The sequence below is a fragment of the Bactrocera dorsalis genome, chromosome 1 (genome assembly GCF_023373825.1).
Source record: "Bactrocera dorsalis isolate Fly_Bdor chromosome 1, ASM2337382v1, whole genome shotgun sequence".
Lineage (NCBI taxonomy): Eukaryota > Metazoa > Arthropoda > Insecta > Diptera > Tephritidae > Bactrocera > Bactrocera dorsalis.
Window position 1 is genome coordinate 48,394,859 of NC_064303.1, and position 22,731 is coordinate 48,417,589.

The 22,731-nt window shown below is 36.3% G+C and overlaps 2 protein-coding genes across 2 annotated transcripts; one reads left to right on the forward strand and one right to left on the reverse strand.

The window, feature by feature from the left end:
* Positions 1-12,240: 12,240 nt before the first annotated feature.
* LOC125775560 (tigger transposable element-derived protein 6-like) lies at positions 12,241-17,723 on the reverse strand. Its single transcript, XM_049446214.1, has 2 exons — positions 13,459-17,723; positions 12,241-13,395 (listed from the first exon to the last, which is right to left on the reverse strand). The coding sequence occupies exons 1-2, from the start codon at positions 13,880-13,882 to the stop codon at positions 13,256-13,258; spliced, it is 564 nt and encodes a 187-aa protein (XP_049302171.1). The 5' UTR covers positions 13,883-17,723; the 3' UTR covers positions 12,241-13,255.
* Positions 17,724-21,146: 3,423 nt separating this feature from the next.
* Positions 21,147-22,461, forward strand: LOC125775559 (uncharacterized). The gene is made up of 4 exons (XM_049446213.1): positions 21,147-21,745; positions 21,805-22,016; positions 22,075-22,235; positions 22,323-22,461. The coding sequence occupies exons 1-4, from the start codon at positions 21,571-21,573 to the stop codon at positions 22,336-22,338; spliced, it is 564 nt and encodes a 187-aa protein (XP_049302170.1). The 5' UTR covers positions 21,147-21,570; the 3' UTR covers positions 22,339-22,461.
* The last annotated feature ends 270 nt before the right edge of the window (positions 22,462-22,731 follow it).

Below are 22,731 nucleotides of genomic sequence, written 5' to 3' on the forward strand. Positions count from 1 at the left end.
TCCACAAACTAATCATTCAAAAATTTCTAAAAATATCACTTGGTGGAATAAACAATTAGCTTCTTTAAGAACAAAAAAACAAGCTGCGTGGTATGACTACAAACGATGCCGCACACTAGAAAAACTCATTTGCTTCAAAAAAGCCAACGCCTACTTTCGTCGATCCGTCAAACAAGCCAAGCGCAAATGTCTCGAAGATTTTACGCTCAAAATCAATCCTTCTTCGAATCTGAGACAAATCTGGGCTGACCTCAAAAAGTTAGCTGGTTCGCCCACCTTGTCAGCAATCAGGTGCTTAAACTTGCCTTCAGGTCACTTAAACAACCCAATAGATATCGCAGAAGAATTTGTCAACCATTTTTCCAACAACAGTTCTGACAACAATTTCAGCACTCAGTTTCAAGCCCTCAAATCATCCACACTTGCAGAAAACGTCTCTATGTCTCCATCCATGTCACCCTCAGCAAAACAAATCGATTCCAGTGTTCAATTAGTTGAGTTTGAGTATGCTCTATCCGGAGTAAGCGGCAAAACCCCCGGTTTAGATAAAATATCTTACCCTATGATCAAAAACATGCCAATTGAGCTCAAGCAACGAATCGTCAAACTTTACAATAAAATACCTGACACCGGTATTTATCCCCAATTTTGGAAGACATCGGGCGTAATCCCTATTCTTAAACCCAATAAAGAATCAACAGATATCGACAGCTATAGACCAATCTCTCTCCTACCATGCTTAGGCAAACTTTTCGAAAAAATAATTGCGAACCGGCTGTCGTGGTACGCCCAGCGGAATGAGTTGATGACACCTAATCAAGTCGGTTATAAAAGAAGCCAAGGCACGTTAGATGTATTACTCCACCTCGATCACTCCATCTGCAACGCTCTGTCCAGTAGGAATCATTTATCTATATTATCCTTAGATTTCAACAAAGCCTTTGATAAAATTGGCGCCCACATTGTGCTGCGGCAATTAAAAAACTGGAAGATCGGTCCGAAAATTTTGAATTTTGTTAAAAGCTTTCTCACTAACCGCAAATTGAAAGTAAATGTTAATGGATTCTTCTCCTCCACACTTCCACTCTCAAACGGCACGCCGCAAGGTTCGCCACTTTCAACATTCCTCTTCATCACTGCCTTTGATGAGATAAGTCGAATAATAAACACGCACAAAGGAATCGAGCACCAAATGTATGCAGACGATGTCGTAATTTACACCAATCGTTCCGACCTCAACGCATCCGAACATACATTTTCAAATATCCTTAAAGAAATCTCTGAATGGTCGCTAATTTCCGGTGCACAGCTATCACTAGAAAAAACGCATATCCTCCATATATGCAGAAAAACAAATTGCAGCGGAATTAAACTTTGCTTTAACAACACTAACATAGAATGTACAAAAGAATTAAAAATTCTAGGATTAGTTTTTGACTCTAAGTATAATTTTAATTCGCATTGTAAATACATTAGAAACTCTTTGCAATCAAGATTAAACATTGTAAAATATCTTTCGTCAAAATACTCGTTAATACATCCAAATACGCTCATCAGTGTTGTCAGATCACTTCTTCTTTCAAAGATCGACTATGCGCTTCCGCTTTACGGACGAAGTTCGAAGAACAACATCAAGCTTATATGTGCCCCATACCACTGCGCGATACGCCGTAGCCTCAGAGCTTTTCCAACATCACCAATTGAAATCATTCTTGCGGAGTCAGGTCTACCAAGTGTACAAAATAGGATTGAAGACGCAACCCACCGACTGCTATCAAGAGCGGTTGAAAGCACAAACTCATCGCTGACCAAGGCCTTTGTTACTTCTCTGAGGCGTACCAGGCTTCCAAGAGTTCTTTCAGCAATAACAAAATGCGTTATCTTTGCAAAAAAAAATTCTCTTCCACTGTCTGTGGGGAATAAAGTAAAGCCCCTTCATCCTCATTGGCTAATCCCGTGTGAATCACTCCCCAACAAACTATCCAAGCTGCCCAAACAGAACACACCAAACGATGTTTTCAAAAAAACGTTTTTTGAAATGGAGCATGAATACGAAAAAAATGGCTGGAAGTTGATCTTCACAGACGGATCCAAGTCATCCGAATACACTTCCTTTTCCGTGGTTACGAACACAGGGAATACAATCTGCAACTGGCTTCTTCCTCATATGTGTTCGGTTTTCTCAGCAGAGGCATCTGCCATATTGAAGGCGGTCGAGCATGCAAAAAAAAACAATGGTAAATACCTCATTTGCACCGACAGCAAGTCTTGCATCTCAGCTATTAAGTCGTTATCAAATTACAATCCGATAATAAGCAAAATCAGAGACGCCTTGATCAGCGCTCCGAAAAAAATCAAAATAATGTGGATTCCGGGCCACGTGGGAATAACCGGCAATCATCTCGCTGACGCCGCTGCCAAAAGTGTCAAAAACATACCGGCTCTTACTTACAACTATCTTTCGAAACAAGACATACGCAACTTCATCAAACACAAAAGGCTCGAAGAAAACTTAAATGCTTGGAAACTACACACCCATAGTTACGCCATCATCAACCCAGATAGAATACCAACCTTGTATGGGCCCACCACGAAAATAAGAGCCATCAAAGCATACACTCGCCTCAGGATCGGACACACCATCCTAACTCACTCGCATATACTTACGGGAAAATCCCGTTCCAATTGCCCTTTTTGTGACAACTCCGTATCAATTCAACACATACTAGCAGACTGCCCAGTAATCCACTCAACAACACACTACTCTGACAACATTGACTTACCACAAGCATTAATAAATCCCTCAGATAAAAATGTAATGATTATATATAAATTTTTAAAAGATAGAAATTTACTAAAATACATCTAACACACTAACAACTAACTAACACAATTATAGTACCTAAGCTATTAATAAGGCGGCTGAAGGCCTAGTAGCCAGTGCTGCGATTTCCTGTATTTATATAATAAATATTTTATTGTATAAATGATTATAAAATAAAATAAAATAAAATAAATAAAAAAACACATTCCAGATGTTTCATTATTAAATTTCAGTGCATTACAATGTTGGCATACTTTGTTCATTCCACCAATCACCACATCACCACAAACTTATGCAAACTGTAATCAATTGCGTGATTATATCTCCAGCACCATTTAAAGCAACATTAACGTAGATTTGTGCGGCACGCCTTTGAACATTTTGATTAATACTTGTCGGCCTACGATCTGAACGCGATCTTGCAACACGTTCCCTTGTATTTGCAATCTCTTGTTCTCGCTGTTCTTCCGATTGATTTTCCCTTTCGTTTGATCTATTTTGCGTTCTACGCGACCGACGTCCAATGTCAGCTCTTGCTCTTCGTGACATTTTTAGAAGAAACTAAACTAAAGATAATAAAGAACTTCAGTAATAAATTGATGAAATCCAGCAAATTCTGAACTCGAAAAGCACCAAAAAGTCACCAAAATTGTCAAAAATGTGCTAAAAATTGGTCAAAATTCAATTAAAAATTGGCCAAAAAGTCGAAATAATTTTTGTTTTACCGTTCGGAAACGAAAATGAAACGTTCGAGATCGTCTGCACTCGAAAAGCACCGAAAAGTGGCGAAAAGACACGAAAATCTGCTGAAAATGTGACAATATTCAATTAAAAATTGGCCAAAAAATCCAAGTAATTTTTAGCTCATTGATCGCACATTAAACGAAAAAAAATCACTAAATTTTTTAATTTTTTTCACAAAATATCAAATTTGAGATTATGTCACAAAATCATATGATGCACTTGTAACAATCAGAACACTTGTTTAGCAAACAATCAATTTTTATCTCATTAATCATTGTTTTTTTTTAATTTTTATCAAAATACTCACCAAAAAATGCGAAAAAGTTAATATTTTCAAAAATCGATTATGATAAGATCAATCACCAATGACGTCCAAAGAGAAAAGTGAAATGATAACAAATTGCTATTTGCATCACTCCGTGCAATGCTCTCCAATAAACAAACGACCAAACTGTATTCAATACTAATGAATACTGTATGCGTTACAAAAGATGCCTGCGGCAAAAACACACTCACTTCACATACATGCGTTATCGGATTTCAACCAAACTTCATAAAAACCATATAAGGGTCACTGCCTACGTAGTGTATAAGTTTGGTTGAAATCGCACGACGCGTTCATGATTAGTTTGGCGACGTACATATACGGACTTATTTTTATATATATAGATTATTTCCTACATTGAGAATGATTTGGCTTTTGAATACGTTAAGTGGTAGATTGCCAAATGGTATTAAATTCTGTGAGAAGCCCAAGTCGCTGTTCTGGGTGAACATCGTAGAGTTAATATGTGAATTGCGATAGGGACAAGATAAAGCATCTGCAGCTTTATTCATAGTTCCGGGTTTGTATTGTAGTACGTTATGGTATTCCTCCAATATTTATTTCCATCGCTTCATTTTAGAATTAGAATTTTTATTGGAAAAGGCATATGTTAATGGCTGATGGTCTGTAAAGATCTTTACTTTGTCAGTCCCGTACAGGTAGTTTCGAAGGTATTTCAGAGCCCAAATAATAGCTAGCGAGAGAGAAATTCGTTAGCGGCGTATGCTTCCTCTGTTTTACTAAGTGTTCTCGAAATAAATTCCTGTGTTAATACTGCGCCAATTTCGTATTTTGATGCGTCCGTCGTTATGTGAAATTCCTTATTATAATCGGGATAAGATAGCATAACGTCTTCTGGCAAAAGAGATTTTTTTACTTTTTGGAATGCATCGATGGCTTCTTCATAAAGGTTAATGTATTTCCTACTAGAAAGCCTTTTGGATATACGAGGTGTGTTCGAAAAGTATGGCGAATCGTAACTGATTGCAGGGCGTGGTGCATCATGAGTTCTTGCCACAGGGAAGAACGGTCAATAAGGAATATTACCTGCAAGTTATGCGCAATTTGCGCGAAGCAATCCGCCAGAAACGCCCGGATTTGTGGGAGAACAAAAATTGGCTTTTGCACCACGATAACGCCCCTGCCCATACATCGTTGCTTGTGCGCGACTTTTTGGCCAAAAACAACACACTAATGATGCCGCAACCACCGTATTCCCCAGATCTGGCCCCCTGTGACTTTTTCTTGTTCCCTAAACTGAAGAGGCCCATGAAAGGACGACGTTACGCTTCTCTTGACGAGATAAAGACGGCATCGAAGGAGGAGCTGAAGAAGATAAAAAAAAATGATTTTTTGAAGTGCTTCGAAGATTGGAAAAACCGTTGGCACAAGTGTATAATATCTCATGGGGGTTACTTTGAAGGGGACAAAATAGATATTCATGAATAAATAAATAATTTTTGAAAAAACACAAAATTCGCGACACTTTTTGAACACACCTCGTATGTCCTTCCTTCCTCCTGAAAAGGGATGTCAAGGGTTTCGTCAATTTGGCGTAATCTTTTATAGTTCTTGGACAGGGAAAGTTTTTAATTTCCTCTACTTTTTTGGGTTGGTTCGTATACCATTTGGGGATACAATAAAACTAAGGAATTCGACTTCTGTTTTCAAGAAAGTAAAGTTCAAAATATATATATTTCGATATTTTGGAAATGGGTTTCGGTATCTGCACTAAATTCGATTATGTCGTCAATGTACTATATATTGTACGTAGCATATTTTCCCTATGTGCTCACGTAAAATATGGTCGAGTGCACGTTGAAAAATTGATGGTGCATTTTTGAGACCGAATAGTAGTCTCGTGAATTCGTATTTTCCGTGTCTTACGGAGAAAGCCGCTTTTTCTCGTTCTTTTTTAGAGGTATTTGATAAAATACAATTTTAAGATCTATGACGGAAAATAATTTACTTTTCCCTAGTTCTGAAAGTACGGTACTGATGTCGGGTATGGGATAACCATAATCAATAACGAGTCCATATTTTTTCTTTCCTAAAGCGTCAATTTTCTTTGGTACTATCCATAACGGAGAGTTATAAGGAGACCATGAAGATCGAATTATGTTATTATCAAGAAGCTCCTGTATTGGTTTTTCACTTCATCTTTCAGGGAAATAGGATAGGGGTAATATACCGAATATATTGGCCTTTCGGTTGTAGTTCCAATTACACCTTTAAACGACTTTAAAGAAACGACAATCAACCAAACACATGTTAGCGCGTGAAATGAACTTTCCATAAAGGTATAGCATGACCCGATGCGACGAATAAAACTAGAACTACGCGCTTTCAGCGCCAACTAGCGAAAATACCGCAAGACTTTATTGACAACCTAATATTTTTATTAGGATTGGAGCTTAGAACATGTTTTGGTTGTATGTAGTTGTTTGCACTCAAAATAGTGATGAATTGCTTAGTCAAAAAAAATGTATGTCTGTAAAGTCTTCAGATTCATTTGGAAATATCTCGTTTATAAATTTTGTTTTGTTCGTGTATTCAATTAATGTCTGTTCATAACTATCTGGATAATCTACTTGTTGATCTTTTCCCTGCGTATTTAGGAGCAAAAGATCTGTTTACATAGTTAACATTAGCTGTTTTTAGACTTGGATCGGTGTCCATAGGTTGCGGTGGTTTTGGGGCAGTTGGCCTAGGTGGAGGAAATTTAGAATCATTATTTCCATAACGGTATTGGTTGTAAGGTCTATTTGGTTGGAATACCCTTTGAGGTATTTGTGGCGAGCGAAATAGTTGAGGATAATCTCGATATTGGTTAAATGTGTTGGGGTGTGAACTATAGGAAAAAAGTGGTGGTGAGCTTGTGCTTAGCCCTTTTCCAATGTTATTAGTACGTAAGTGAATAAAAGTCTTAAACTTTTTATTAATATTAATTTAATTTATTAATCACATATACTAGTGTCGCTAAGTACTTCTCGTAGTACGACCTTCGTGATCCAATTGCAACGCTATTCTGATTAGAAAAACCTCCAACAAGAATAGTCATACCGCTTACTCAGTCTCCTGCGTTATTCGCAACTGTAGTTACTTATTCAATTCCAATAAGAATCAGGTGATCGTTCCTTGCTCTTCCAGAGTAAATCAGAAGTTACGTTATCCGACTCTGCTCAACATACCAGTCAAAGAGCTCTCTCACTTGTTAACCGCAAATGTTAAACTTCATTATTAGCTTAACAGCCCTATTCTGAAAAAACCTCTCAACTCAGTTTTTGTAGAGCATTCAATTCTGTATAAGAATATGACTTTTATATTCCTACAAACGGGAAAGTTCGAGAGAAAAAAAATATTTGTAAAAAGTGGCAAATTCCCATGTAATTTCAAGGGGAAATGTATCGTGTTTGGGGCAAGGTTTATTATGAAAATTAAGGGCTTTTTATGGTCTGATATTTTTTTTTAGATGGAAAACTAAAAGTTTAAGGGGGATCTCGTCAAAAATAATCAATTTGGTAAATAACGGACACCCTAGTATCTATATATATAAAATTAAGTGGCAAAACTTCCTGTTCGCATACTCCTCCTAGACGGCTTGCCCGATTTCAATGAAATTTTCAGTGGTGATTGGGGTCTGTTTGGAGGGTGCACATAAGAAATTTAATGTGTGTATCATTGCGCGTTTTGCAAAAAAAAAAATAAAATAAAATGATACATCCCGCCTATACAAATTCTCATGAAATAATGTTTTGCCGCAAGATTGGTAGTCCTGTCAAATGCCTTTTAATTCCTTTCTAATAAACAGAAACAACTGGCGGATGTTTACAACTAATAAAAAACATTGACATCGCATGTTGATCGTATTTGCCTTTTTGTTCTTTCTATTGACATATTTTAAAATTGTGTGTATTTTTCTCTGATTTCAACGTGATTAACATTCTGCAAGTGAGTATTGTTGTTGTTTCGTATGTGATGCCATGCGGTTCGATTGTCGCTTGAAAATGCGCGGTGTGTGTAAAAAAAAAGTGTTTCAACATTGTGTGTTTTTTCCAGATTTAGTTCCATCGATTTGCTACATTTATTCGAACCGATTTTGTGTGCAACACACACAAAGCAAGTGAGTATTGTTATTGTTTCGTTAGTGCTTCCATGCGGTTTGCAAATACACTGTTGGTGGGTCTTATTGCATATGCGTGTGTAGTTTAAGATGTAGTTTTAGGTTAATTTTTACATTTTTATTTATGTACTTCAAATATGCATACTCTAGAAAATGCCTCGACTGCGCCAACGTAATACGGTTGGCAGGCATACGAGTGATTCACGTCGAATGTCAATATTAAGAAGAAATCACAGCGAAGAGCAACGCGCTCAAGTGAATGCCCGAGGTAGAGCGGTGTACAGAGAGCGGCGTGCACAGATTAGAGCTGAATTCGCCGACAATCATCGGCCAAATTACCGTCAAGGCCGAGTTCCTGTCCGCCTTCGCGATCAAATGGAACATGTTGGCTTTCACTACGATCCTGACTGCGACTACAGCCTGCATGGTGCCATCGGAGCAATGGATATTATTTGTACGCTTTGCAATGCAGCGAAATTTCGAGGAGAAACAGCTGGCATGTGCTGCTCCAGTTGCAAAGTGAAACTGCCTGCATTGGAACCGCCACCAGAACCATTACATTCCTTGCTCACTGGAGAATCGCCGACGTCTAAGCATTTCTTGCAGAACATACAAGCGTACAATTCATGCTTTCAAATGACTTCTTTTGGTGCCACAAAGATCATTTGAGATCCATTTATGCCGACGTTCAAGGTGATTACTTTGCATGGAATTTCCAGTGAAACATTTGACATTTTTATTCTGCAGATTCAGGGACAAATATACCATCGAGCAGGCTTGCTCATACCATTTGTCGATGCCGACTATCAATTTTTGCAAATATATTTCATCGGTAATGAAACTGACCAACTAAATCAACGATGTAAAATTGCGACCGGCACAAGGCGAGAAATCGTACTAAATTTGCAAAGATTTCTCAATGAGCACAATGAATTGATTCGATTGTTCAAAATCGCATTGGACCGCATGCCGTCTGATAACCATCGAATCGTCATCAGAGCAGACAAAATGCCGATGGGGCAGCATGCCAGACGATTCAACCCTCCAACAATCGATGAGGTGGCAATCGTCATTGTTGGCGAACAGTTTGAATCGCGAGATATTGTACTGCACCGTAGAAACGAACAACTTCAGCGTGTTTCCGAGCTACACCGTAGTTATGATGCATTACAATATCCGATATTATTGTGGAGAGGTGATGACGGCTATCACATCAATATGCGATTGATGAATCCAACTACTGGTAAAAAAAAGTACAATTTCTGAGAAGAAATGCTACTTACGATTCAATATTTTGTGTATTGTTCATTTATAGGCCAAGAAACACCGAAAAAACTCAGTGCGATGAACTTCTATTCGTACAGAATAATGATTCGTCCGCAAGAAGATAACTACATCCTGAAATGTCGCAAGCTTTTCCATCGGTATTTGGTTGACATGTATGCGAAGATCGAGACCGAACGTGTCAACTTTATTCGATTCAACCAAGCGAAATTGCGTTCTGAAGAGTACATCCATTTGAGAGACGCCGTAATGAATGATGCAAATGTGAATAGCATTGGACGTCTGACAATATTGCCAGCCACATACATCGGCAGTCCGCGCCATATGCACGAGTATACGCAAGATGCGATGTCGTATGTGCGCACGTTCACGTGCAATCCCAAGTGGAATGACATCAAATGCCATTTGTTCCCCGGTCAATCAACAACTGATCGTCACGACTTGACAGCACGTGTATTCAGGGAAAAGCAAAAAGCAATGATGGATTTAATTGTGAAACTTTGTGTTTTTGGAGAAGTTCGATGCTGGATGTACTCGATCGAATGGCAGAAAAGAGGATTACCGCATGCACACATCTTGATTTGGTTAGTTCGCAAAATACGACCAGATCAGATTGACAAAGTCATCTCAGCGGAAATTCCAGATGAAGCAATCGACCCACAATTGTTCGACGTTGTAACAAAAAACATGATCCACGGCCCTTGAGGCGCTATTAATCCAACGTCACCATGCATGATTGACAATAAGTGTTCAAAGCGCTATCCTAGAGCTTTAGTTGATGATACAATCACTGGAAATGACGGATATCAATTATATCGGCGTCGATCCGCTGAAGATGGTGGTAATTCAACGGTCATAAAAGTTCGGGATCAAGACGTTGATGTTGATAATCGTTGGGTCGTGCCGTATTCACCATAGTTGTCAAAAATTTTCGAAGCGCACATCAATGTAGAATATTGCAACTCTGTCAAATCGATTAAATACATCTGCAAATACGTAAATAAGGACAGTGATATGGCAGTTTTCGGAGTGGCTGATTATCAGACAATCGATGAAATTCAGCAATACCAAATGGGCCGTTATATAAGCAGCAACGAAGCGGTATGGCGCATTTTATCGTTTCCAATACACGACTGGCATCCCGTTGTTCTTCATTTGGCAGTTCATCTCGAAAATGGTCAACGCGTTTATTTCACTGCAGACAATATACAACAGAGCGCAGCACGACCACCGCGGACAACACTTACTACCTTTTTCGAGTTGTGTGAAACCGATGAATTTGCAAGAACATTGCTATATTCCGAAATACCACAATATTTCACTTGGAATCCATCATCGAAAACATTTCAACGACGAAAGCATCCGTAAAACCGATGCATAGGACGCATTTACACCATCCATCCGAACAACGCCGAATGTTTCTATTTGCGTCTGCTATTAGTCAACGTGCGCGGACCAAGATCATTTGATGATTTAAAAACTGTTGACGGTCAGTTGTGTGTGACGTATCGTCAAGCATGTCAGCGATTGCATTTATTAGAAGATGATATGCATTGGGACACCGCACTTCATGACGCATCACTCACATCTCATCCAAAACAAATACGCGTATTATTCGCAATAATAATATCTACATGCCTTCCGTCAAATCCGCAAGAACTGTGGAATAAGTACAAAGGCTGCATGACCGAGGACTTATTAGTTTTGGCGCGTAATCGAGCATCGGACGCAGACTTGCTATATACATTACAAATGTATAATGATGCTTTGATATTGGTTGAAGATCTGTGCCTTACAATTGCGAATAAGGCATTAGCGCAACTTAGCATAACTGTGCCCAATCGTTCAGTGATTGATATGCTTGACCATGAGCTTCAACGTGAACAACAATACGATTGCAATGAATGCGTGCTTTCATACAAGCTAACATTACCAAATTAAATATTCAGCAGAAAAATGCTTATGATAAGATTATACAAGTGGTTGACAATAACGCCGGTGGATTCTTCTTTCTGGATGCGCCCGGTGGTACAGGGAAAACGTTTCTGATCTCTTTGATTCTTGCTACTATACGGTCACAGCAGGAAATTGCGCTGGCAATTGCTTCGTCAGGCATCGCTGCTACTCTACTTGATGGCGGCCGAACAGCACATTCTGCGTTGAAATTACCGTTGAACATCCAAGTCGTTGAAACACCAACGTGCAACATATCGAGGAATTCAGCAATGGCAAAAGTTTTGCAAGGAGCTGGAATAGTTCTATGGGACGAGTGCCCAATGGCTAACAAAAAGTCATTAGAAGCATTCAATAGAACAATGCAAGATTTACGCCAAAAGCAACAACTTTTTGGCGGAGCATTAGTCTTATTATCCGGCGATTTTCGGCAAACTTTGCCAGTCATTCCTCGATCAACTCCTGCCGACGAAATAAACGCATGTTTAAAATCGTCAGTTTTGTGGAGACATGTTCAAAGGCTGACTCTTACCATCAACATGCGAGTCCAATTGCAAAATGATCGATCCGCAGCGGCGTTTTCGAAGCAGTTGTTGGACATTGGCGAAGGCAAAATACCAATCGATGATACCGGTTTGATCACATTGCTGAACAACTTTTGTACACTTTTACAATCGAAAGAAGAATTGATTGAAAGTGTATTTCCGAATATTGTTGAATACTATCAACGCAACGATTATTTAAGTGAACGCGCAATATTGGCACCAAAAAATGTACACGTCAACGAAATCAATTTTGCCATTCAAGAAAAACTGCCAGGAGAAGCTACAACATATATATCGATTGATAGCGTTTTGAATCAAGATGAAGTAGTCAATTATCCAACTGAGTTCTTGAATTCTTTGGATCCCCCCGGTCTGCCACCGCATCGTTTGGTCCTGAAAGTCGGTTCACCCATTATACTTCTACGAAATCTTAATCCACCGACTTTGTGTAATGCACAAGGCTTTCAGTCAAAAAATTGTGGCCAAATTTGATTGAAGCAACAATACTAAATGGCAAGGCAGCAGGTGATGTCGTACTCTTACCACGCATTCCCATGATTCCAACGGACATGCCGTTTGAATTTAAGCGCTTGCAGTTCCCAGTACGTCTTGCCTTTGCGATGACCATCAGCAAATCGCAAGGGCAAACGTTTCAAGTGTGCGGCGTCAATTTGAAAGAACCGTGCTTCTCCCACGGCCAATTGTTCGTCGCATGCTCGAGAGTGGGAACACCAAGGTGCTTATTCATTTACGCGCCAGGTGGAAAACCAAAAATGTTGTATACCAATATATTTTATAAATAAGTAACAGTTTTACAACAATAAATAAAACACAGAGTAAAAACCCTTAAGAGTTTTAATCGATTTAGGTGTAGCGAGGCACACAGGGTAACAGCTAGTAACTATATGCATATATTTATTTTTACAGAGGATTGGCTCATATAGAGCATATAACTATTACCAACGCATTTTTGCTAAGAGCCATGCCCGTAAAAATACAAACACGCCAGGAAACGCAGAAAACAGATATATTCGACTTCTGCATATACAAAGAACAGTTCCTCCATGCTCAAATAAAATGTGAAATATCGATTTAAAACAAAATAAACACTGATGTTTTCTATTATGATGGCTGCTTTCACACGTCACATATATTTGTGAGAATAGTGAGCATTTGAGCTTTTGAATTTTCGCCAGAATAAGGTAACCCTCACTACAGTGAAAAACATCACTGTAGTGAGGTTGGTGACTTTTGTGAGGGCATGAGAATAGGGCAGTAAGTTGAGTTCAAATTTATTTACATATGTATGTATGTACATGTTTATTTAAAAAGACAGTTTGTAATACATATGTAGTATATATATAAATGTATATAAATTCTTATTGGAAAAAGTTGGTAATTTTTTTTTTGTTTAAATACGGACCATTTCTCTTTCTCTATAAAATGTTCCACTACATTTATTGACGCATGGGAACATTTTCTTTTGACGAAGTAAAATTTCTTAGGGTCTGGATAGCAGAATACGCTTGATTAAATGTGGGTATAGTTTCAGTTGTTGTTTCAACCTCGCTTTCACTAGAGACTTCCTCCTCTAAGTCTGAAACAATAGATTATTTGTGTTGAACAATGCTACATTTTACAAATTTTACTTTAGACTTACCTTTGCCAGAAGGAACTAGATTTTCCATGACGCTATCTAAAATGTCTTCATCTGTTGGGAATCCCATTGTTTGCACACCATCGTCAGTATCGACGTAATCATCAAAAGACACATTATCGGTTCCCATTGCCGTTCGATATGTGGTCCAAATTTGTTTCAATTCAGACAATGGAAGATCGTCTTCTTCATCCCAGTCATCCGTAGTAGCATTCTGCATTAACTCAACTTTAGCAAAACCAGCCTTTCTAAAACAATTGCTGATTGTTTGTGGTTTTACACCCAAATTCCAGGTTTTGTTTAGATCCCTGATTGCATCAAGTAAGGACACTGTCGTAGGAGTTGGTTCTTCCATATGGGCCAAAACTTTCATCACAATTCGTTTCCTATAATGTTGCTTGAGATTTTGAATAATCCCTTGGTCCATTGGTTGTAGAACAGACGTCAAATTAGGAGGAAAATATTGCAGTTTAATGTTTTTTAAGTTTGCTTGTACATTTTTAGGATGTGCCGGACAATTGTCAACGAACAGTAGTATTTACCTATTTTGGGCAACAAAGACTTTCTCTAGACTTTTGAGCCACTTATCATAAATTTAACTTGTCATCCACGCTTTTTTGTTGTACTCATAGTCCACATCAAGTGATTTTATACCCTTAAAACAACGTGGGTTTTTTGCCTTGCCGATAACTAGCAATTTCAACTTTTCTGAACCACTCATATTGTTTGCAACCATAACGGTAATTCTCTCCTTGCTGTTTTTGCCACCAAAGCATTTTTGACCTTTAAAGGCTAATGTTTTATTGGGTAAACATTTAAAAAAAATGCCCGTTTCATCTGCATTAAAAATATCGTTTTCGTGGCATTGTGTGATTAAATCTGGATAAACGTTTTTGTTTCCAATCTTCACTAGACTGTAAATCGGCTGAAGCACTTTCTCCACAAATCGACATTTGTGCGATATTATGCCTTTTTTTAAATTTATCTAACTACCCTACACTAGCAGAAAAATTTTCGCGACCCAAAGCAATCGCAAATTCTTTAGCTTTTCCTCTGATTAAGGTTGCCGAGAGAGGAAGATTTTTCTCACGTGCGGTAGTAACCCACTTAAGCATAGCTTGATCAACATCATTATTGACGCAAGTTGTAATTCTTTTTCGTTTGGAGTTAAAATTATAGTCACCTTTTTGTTCTAAGAGTTTGTCTTTGTTTTTCAAAATGGTTGATAACGTATTAGGAGGAATCCCAAATATTTGTGCAATGTTTTCTTTTTGTTTTCGCCCTTTTCTACCTCGGCAATTAGCTTTAACTTTTCCTTAAGCGTTAAACACTTTACACTTCGTTTTGATGTCATTTTAGTCCAATATCACTACAAAAATTGACAATTTTCACCACCGTTCTAACAACAACTGATACAATCTTATGTAAGTGCTAAGAAATTTAAAATACAAGTCGTTATCTGTCGCCGACTCGCAGCTCGGTAATTCCCCGAAATTGCGGTAGGTGTTTCCCCGAAAAATTCGAGCTACGCTTGGTTACCGCTGCAGTTTCTGTGACATTTTAGTTCGTGTTTTAGAAATATTCGGGTAACAGAAATTCGACTTATAGGGAAAAAATTACATAGTGATGTTATAAAAACGTATTTTGTTCTTAAGAAAATTCGATATAGAGAATATTTTTTAGAGGAAGTAAAATATACAGAGACAGAAAGTAACTTACATATACATATGTATATATTAGGGTGTCCGTTATTTACCGAATTGATTATTTTTGACGAGACGCCCCCTAAACTTTTAGTTTTCCATCTAAAAAAAAATATCAGACCATAAAAAGCCCTTAATTTTCATAATAAACCTTGCCCCAAACACGATACATTTACCATGGAAATTACATGGGATTTTGCCACTTTTTACAAATAGTGAGTGAGAAACATCACTGTAGTGAGGTTGGTGACTTTTGTGAGGGCATGAGAATAGGGCAGTAAGAATAAAGTTACTTGTTGGCTCTACGTTGTCATACAGACAAATCGCTCTCCCAGCAATCAACTTACTCTTGCTTTGCAAGTGTTGGCGATGCTGTTAGGTGTTAGTGAAGAACAGAAATGATTACGAGGGTGCCCGCTGGACTTTGTGGCTTAACTGAGCCCTAAAGTTTTGATTCTGTGATTTTGTACATAGATATAAAGCCTGTGGTAGGTCTACTGGTTCTTTCATTCCCAATAATCGTGGTAGGTCGCCTTTAAGTCCTCTAATAAAAGTATCTAAAGCCTTATTGCGGTATGTGCCTATTAGGACGTTCATGGATTCACTTCCGATTTCCATACACGAAATTTTATTAAAAATAAGTGACAAATGTTCATACACGGCTTGATAGAATTGTTCCACCGTTTTGTTGCCTTGAACGAGAGTAATCATTTGGCAGAGAACGTATAATATAGAGAAGGTCCAATTGCGGACAAGCGTGTGAACTGTCAAGAGCTAACAAAATCCTATTAGTGGATTTCACCACTTTTGGCTGAGAAGGGGAAAGGTTAACAGTGCTGAGCGAACAGAGCTGAGCATTCAATGAAAATTATGCTCAGAAATATACATTGCTATTACAGACGTATGTGTGTTGATCTTTTGCTTATATTTTTATACGTTTACATGCAATCATATCAATTGATATGAATATCATTTTGCGAATTTTTGTGAATTCATGCAAAATTGATAATATTGTAATGAAATTATGCTATTTCAAGGTCATATTTGTAGTTAATGTCTGAATAACAGTGAATTTTTAAATGTTTCTTATTTTTGATAATATAATATAATTTCATATTCATGTATATATGCTATATATGTGATATATTATCGTTATATCCTAAAAACATAATATATTACAATAATAATATATGTAAATCACACCTCTTATCATTTAAAACTTTCATACGCATCTATTCTGCAGGTATGTATGCAAGTACAAATCAATTTCAAATCAAGATATTATCATTTATCAGTAATATAGAAAAGCGCGCGCTTCTCTATATTTACGTACACACATGTATGTATACACAACCAACATACAAATATGTGTACACATGTAAATATGTCACCCGCAAAAAGTATAAATATTGTTCTACAAAAACAAGAATCGTTCAAATAGCATCATACATACTTATATGCATAAATATGTAAATATGTGTGTATGACATTCCCACACAAATAATGTATACACAACATACATACTTATATGCGTTCACATGTAGATATGTCACCCGCAAAAAGTACAAATATTGTTCTACAACAACAACAATCGTCTCTATTAGCATCAGCATCGTCAGAAGTCAATATGGCAGCCAAATAGTCGATGCCCAAATTTGTAAAAAAATACGCAACAACAATATTTTCATTCATGAACGCAAGCGCACTTTCAACAGGCAAACTCGCTTCATTCATAAAAGTAGACACCATTACATCTCCCCGAGCAGGCCTTTGCCAACAAGCGTCTTTTCGCGACGATGGCAAAAGCTAAAAATCATAAATTGAACATCTTTCTGATGCTTCTTCACAGAAAGAAGTGACAAAAGTGGCAACATAGGAGATGTCGATTTATAATATTTGTCTAAAATATTTTTCCGTGACACGCAAAAATCTGCGTCGATATGTATGCAAGCTCATACATATGCATACATATTTACGCACGTTGGATGGCAAAGCTGTTACAGCGGCAAGGGAAGCGGTGACAATCGGCGGCCATTCGTTTATTTTTTTCGGCACAGCTTGGAGTTTCTATCATCACACAAGTGCTGAACACAATGAGTGCGACAGACTGCAAACGACATCTGTCAAATATTAGAATACACACGTTCTTAGGGACACAGTTATTCAGGCAGCTTTACAACAAAATAACTGTGTCCATAATAACGTGTGTATTTTAATATTTGACATAACAGTCTGTCGCGCTTAATGTGTTCAGCACTTGACTCTTTGACAAAGCGTCAGTTTCGGCTATTGGTAGACCGTGACAACGGAGATGCGAAAGATGCGTGTGACACTTGTTATTATGAATGTACATATGTACATGCATATGTATGTGGCTCGCATTTGCTTTCGTAAACATACAAATGTGCCAAAGAAATAATATACATACATATGTATGTGTCATAGAAATTCTATTGGTACAAATATGGAAATGATAACGAAATAATGCGAATATGCATATTTCATGAAGGTCATCAATTTTCTTTGAAGAAATGAAGATCATTTTGCACATCTTCACTTTGTAATAGTCGAAATAAAATTAATTTATTTAAAAATTAAAAAATAAAAATAAAGAGAAATAAAATTAAAATAATTTTTCCCGATTTTATTTTTTATAATATGCCAACTCAACCAAAAAGCGCATACATATGTATATTGTAAATACAATTGGCGTCATTTCCCCGTTGTAACATACATATATTACCTACAATTAGAAAAAATCTAACTACTTGCATATTTTATATGTACATACTTATACCGCATATTTCATCGTTAAATTTGGCGCAATTCCTCCATGAAAACATACATACAGCAAATACTCAGCCAAAAAAAGCATGCATATGTCTATTGTAAATACATTTTCATAGCTTTTACTCCATTGGCTGTCTCTTATTTGTATATAAGCATTACTTTTCTCATTGATCACTGAAAATGCTCAATTCTGCTATTTTCGACGCTCCTGTTAAATATTGGTGAATCCGCTTATAGAAAACAGTTCCCCTGATTTTGAGGTGAAATCCATTAATAGAAAAGAGTTCCCCTCCAAAAAATGAAATATCGTAAGTTTGGCAACGCGGTGGACCTTCTCTATATTATACGTTCTCTGCATTTGGTACTCAAGTGTGCCGAGATCCCGCTTATCTGCATAATGCAGAGTCAAACAACGTGAAATGCTGTTCCAGTTTAGTGGAGTATTATACGACTCCAAAACATTATCAGCAGTTTTCGTTATTTTATTTCTTATAGAATTTATAATACCAAAATATTTAGCTGCTCCTCTGATAGATTCATACAACTTTAAAACTCTATCAACGCTCTTCTTCCAAGAGCTGTATTCGATTAGATTTCCCGAAAATTCTCTGAGGCAGCGAACTACATCAGGAACCTTGTTTAGTTCATCAATATTGTGCCTATATTCGCTGTTAATTACTTCATCTGTGCAGTTAAGTTCGTTATGATTAGTTTGTCTGCTGTCCTCGGTGAGGCATACATTTCTCACTATTCTTCTAATAAGAGCTTCTAATTCTGGTGTTGCGTTTACTTGCTCTATAATTGGTATATTAGCAGGTACGGATGGTATATTTATTATTGGTGGACGAAATAAGGTTGTTTGGGTTAGTCATTTTGATTATTTATTTGATTATATATTTTTATTCTATTAATTTTTTGTTGTTTTTAGGTTATATTTGTATTTATTATAAGAACCGGAGGGTCCCCCCGAATGTGGTGAATCGCAGAGACGTTTAAAGTTAGAAAATTATTATAAGGACTAAAAGTTTCTTTTTTGTGTGGTGTTATTTTATATTGATTTTCAACAAAATATTATAATTTCAATTTATAATTGTATTTTATTTTATTATAAGGATTATCTTATAGAATTTTATTATAGTTCGTTAGCTAAATTTGCTTTTATGTTATATAGAATTTAAATTTATATTTCTTAATAAATCTAAATAAGTAGTAGGAAAGCAACTTTTTTATTTTTACTAATAAGTATTCATATATCCATACTTAAATAATATTTTGCGTGTGTAAGCTGTATCAAAAAATTAGGATTTTTTTTTTTGAAAACTTGAACTTTTTGAACTGTGAACTTACCTCATTTTTCAATTCATTATATTAATTTTTTTGTGTTCAACTAAAAATACACTTTTACATACACTTTTGTGAAGTGAATAACTGATTCAAATTCTTCGTCTTTGGTAAAAGATAATATTTTTTGGTTTGGAAAACGGTATATCAGAATAGGAACTTTTTTCTCTTTTTTTGAATTTTTACTAATAATAATTTCTATTAATTTTTTTGTGTTCAACTAGGAATACACCTTAAAATACCCATTTTTGTGAAATGAACAAGTTATTAAAATTTTACGTTTTATTTACGAATTAGATAATTAAAAATGGGAATTATAATACTTAAAACTAACATCTTACAAACGTGCATGGCTGGAAGAAGTGTCCCGTTTAATCCTTTTCGTCATTACTAGGGTTGCCCGATGGCCACTTTCTCGCACGCTTCTCTTCCTCAAGAATGGGTAAGAGATCGGATGGACGATTAATTCGGCTAGGAGGATAATTGAAAAAAATTCCACTGCAGACTCCTTCAGGATGTATGTGTGGTTCTCCAATTCGTTGGGCGCCAGTTAAATACCTTTAAGTTTTATTTTAATTTTTTATTTTAACACGTTTTGTCGAAACTGTACAAAAATACTTTTTTAATGTTTAAGTTTGTTGGAGTGATGTCCAACCAGCTTAAAGGACAGCCGAATTAAAAGTAAAACTTAAATCTAAGCTTATGCTATCACCAACTTAATATTCTAAGCGCCGACAGAGCGAGACGTCGGCAGCGACGCATATTGTTAGTGGCGTGCTAGTAGCGTCATTAAAATCCCTATTTTTAGTTTGGCGTTCTTTTAGTGGGTAGCGGTAAAGTGGCGTGATGCGTTTGCCAAATTGTGTACCTGCATTCCGGAGCATTCTTAAGCTTGCATGGTACAGTACACTGTATAACAAAATATTTATTTTGTTAACTTATATAAGTATGCAAGTATTTATTAAGCTACTGCACAGCACAGAAGGTTTTTGTTTAATTCAAAAACTCCAAATTGCCTTTCACTATGGCTCGAAAAACCAACGATTGTTTCACTCCTCTTTGCTGCTTACCCTAGCACTTAAAAATTACGCACTTCAAAAACGAAAAAATAAGCAGAGTCGAAATGATGTTTTTTTGTTTTTATTTCTTTGTTACATAACACGTTACTCTTAGCACTGCTACTTCTCGGAGGTCCGCTATCGGTTCGAAATCCAGGAAAAGAAGGCGGCTCTGCTTCTGGAGCGGTCGCTTTTGATTGTTGTAGATTTGCGGTGGGTAGTATCTTCTATAGGTGTGATGGCTGCGTAGGTGGTGTATGTTCGTGTGTGGTGTCTTCATGTGCGGATCGTGTTGGTGCGGTATATTGTCGTTCAGTGTCGAATGTTGAAGAGGAAACATTAATCATCTAGCCAAGGGCCATAGTCTTTTAAGCAGAATGACCCGTAAGACATTTCCCGTATAATACCTGTATATATTAGCAGAGAACGTATATTTATAGAGAAGGTTCACGATGTCAAAAATTTAGGGATATTTCAGTTTTGGGATATTTACTGTTATGGATGAGTGCATTTCACCACAGAAAATTATTAGCGCATTTCACCACTTAACATCAGGGTCACGACAATAACAGAACTGAGTAGTTGTTAGAGCCAATGGGAAAAAATATGTTAATTTCAATGTTTAGAAATGTACGCTTACAGATTCGTATATTTACAATGCGCAAACGACTGCATATAATTTATATACATACATACATATGTATGTATATTTTCTATATATTTTATTTCAAAGCACACAAGCATGTATGAACTATTTCATGATGAATTCCTTCCCAATAAGCAATTGCGTAAATGTTTCGTAAATCTGCGCTAGAATAAACTTATCTACAAACATTTGAGTAAACTTACTTACAAATGTGAGAAATAAGTTTAATTATAAGTTTACTTATCTTATATTTGTAACTTCAAAATAAATGCGTTGAAAAAACGTTTACTTACAAACATAAATGTAAACTTATGATGCAACATTGCAAATCAGTTTACATGTAAACACAAAAAGTAAACCAACCGTTTACCATTTCCCGTTAGTTTTTTCGCCGACTCTCTGACGACTGTTTTTCCTTTTTTGAGTGATCGCAGTTCATAATTATTGAATTTGTGAGATGTAAAGACGTGCGATTTAAATAAAACAGTGGAAAAGTTAATAACTAAAAATAATTAATTGAAAAATTACTTACATATATGTATTATTTAGAAGTGTTATAAATAAAATAAAATAAAAAATGTCCGCCAATAAATCATACACATACAACTCCCAAGAACCAATAGCCCAAATAAATACCGATGGAGTGCATTTGCAATTTGAAACATCCATCAACCAAAACGGAAATAACCACATCATAGTCGAAGAAGCAGGAACAATTAATAGCTATACACTGGATCGCACATTTTTAGAAGGTAGTCAATATCAATTATTTATTTGAAAAATTTTTTTTAATGAAAATGTTTTTTTGCAGCAATTCAAAGCACCATTGATGCAGCTGTATCCAAATCTATGGGAAGAATCGTAGAGGAGGTAAGAAGCTTGCGGCAAGATATCGCAGAGTTGAGGAATAGCAGAGACAATGTTCCATTAAAAAAGATTATGCCAGCGGAACCTTTAAACACAGTGGAGCAATTTATGGAATTGGAGAGTTTACTCCAGAAGGATGAAGAATATGCTAAATTTGTAAGTAAATATTTATTGACTGTTTGAAAGCCAATTTTACTATTTCCTTTTTTTGAAGAAATCGGAACTTATGCAAAATATTAAATACACAGGAGCGAAATTCGTCAGAACAGCTTGGCGCTCATTGGTATCCGATGAATGTGCTCAACATTTTGCTTGGAGTGGAACGTCAGACAAAAAAACCTGTCCGCGTCTTAAAAGTATCTATGGCTATCCGAGGTAAATCTATCCGATAATAAAACTTAATAAACTTTATATTTACATGTGTACTTATATACTTATATATATTTTTAATTTAAATTTCAGATGTCTTCTTACATGAAGTGAAGGGCAATGACACTGAATATATAAGTGGCACCAAGACGATTTTTCAGTTTGCCAAAAATAGACAAAAACGAAAGCACCAAAATGCAGCAAATTAATTATTTTACCTAACTATTTTTCTATCATTTCATTTTTAAAGAATGTTTTTTAAATTTTAATTTTTACTATAAGTTTAATTTAACTTATCAAGAATTTTTTTAATTTTTAGTATAAGTACATATGTATATATAATAAATAATATTAAATGAATTAAAACTAATAAAGAAAATAATTATATATCTTTAAAAATATATCATGCGATTTATTTTACTACCATTACATAAAATCATTACAACACGTTTACAGATACATTTGAAAATAAACTTACAAGCGGTTGGATATTAATTTAATA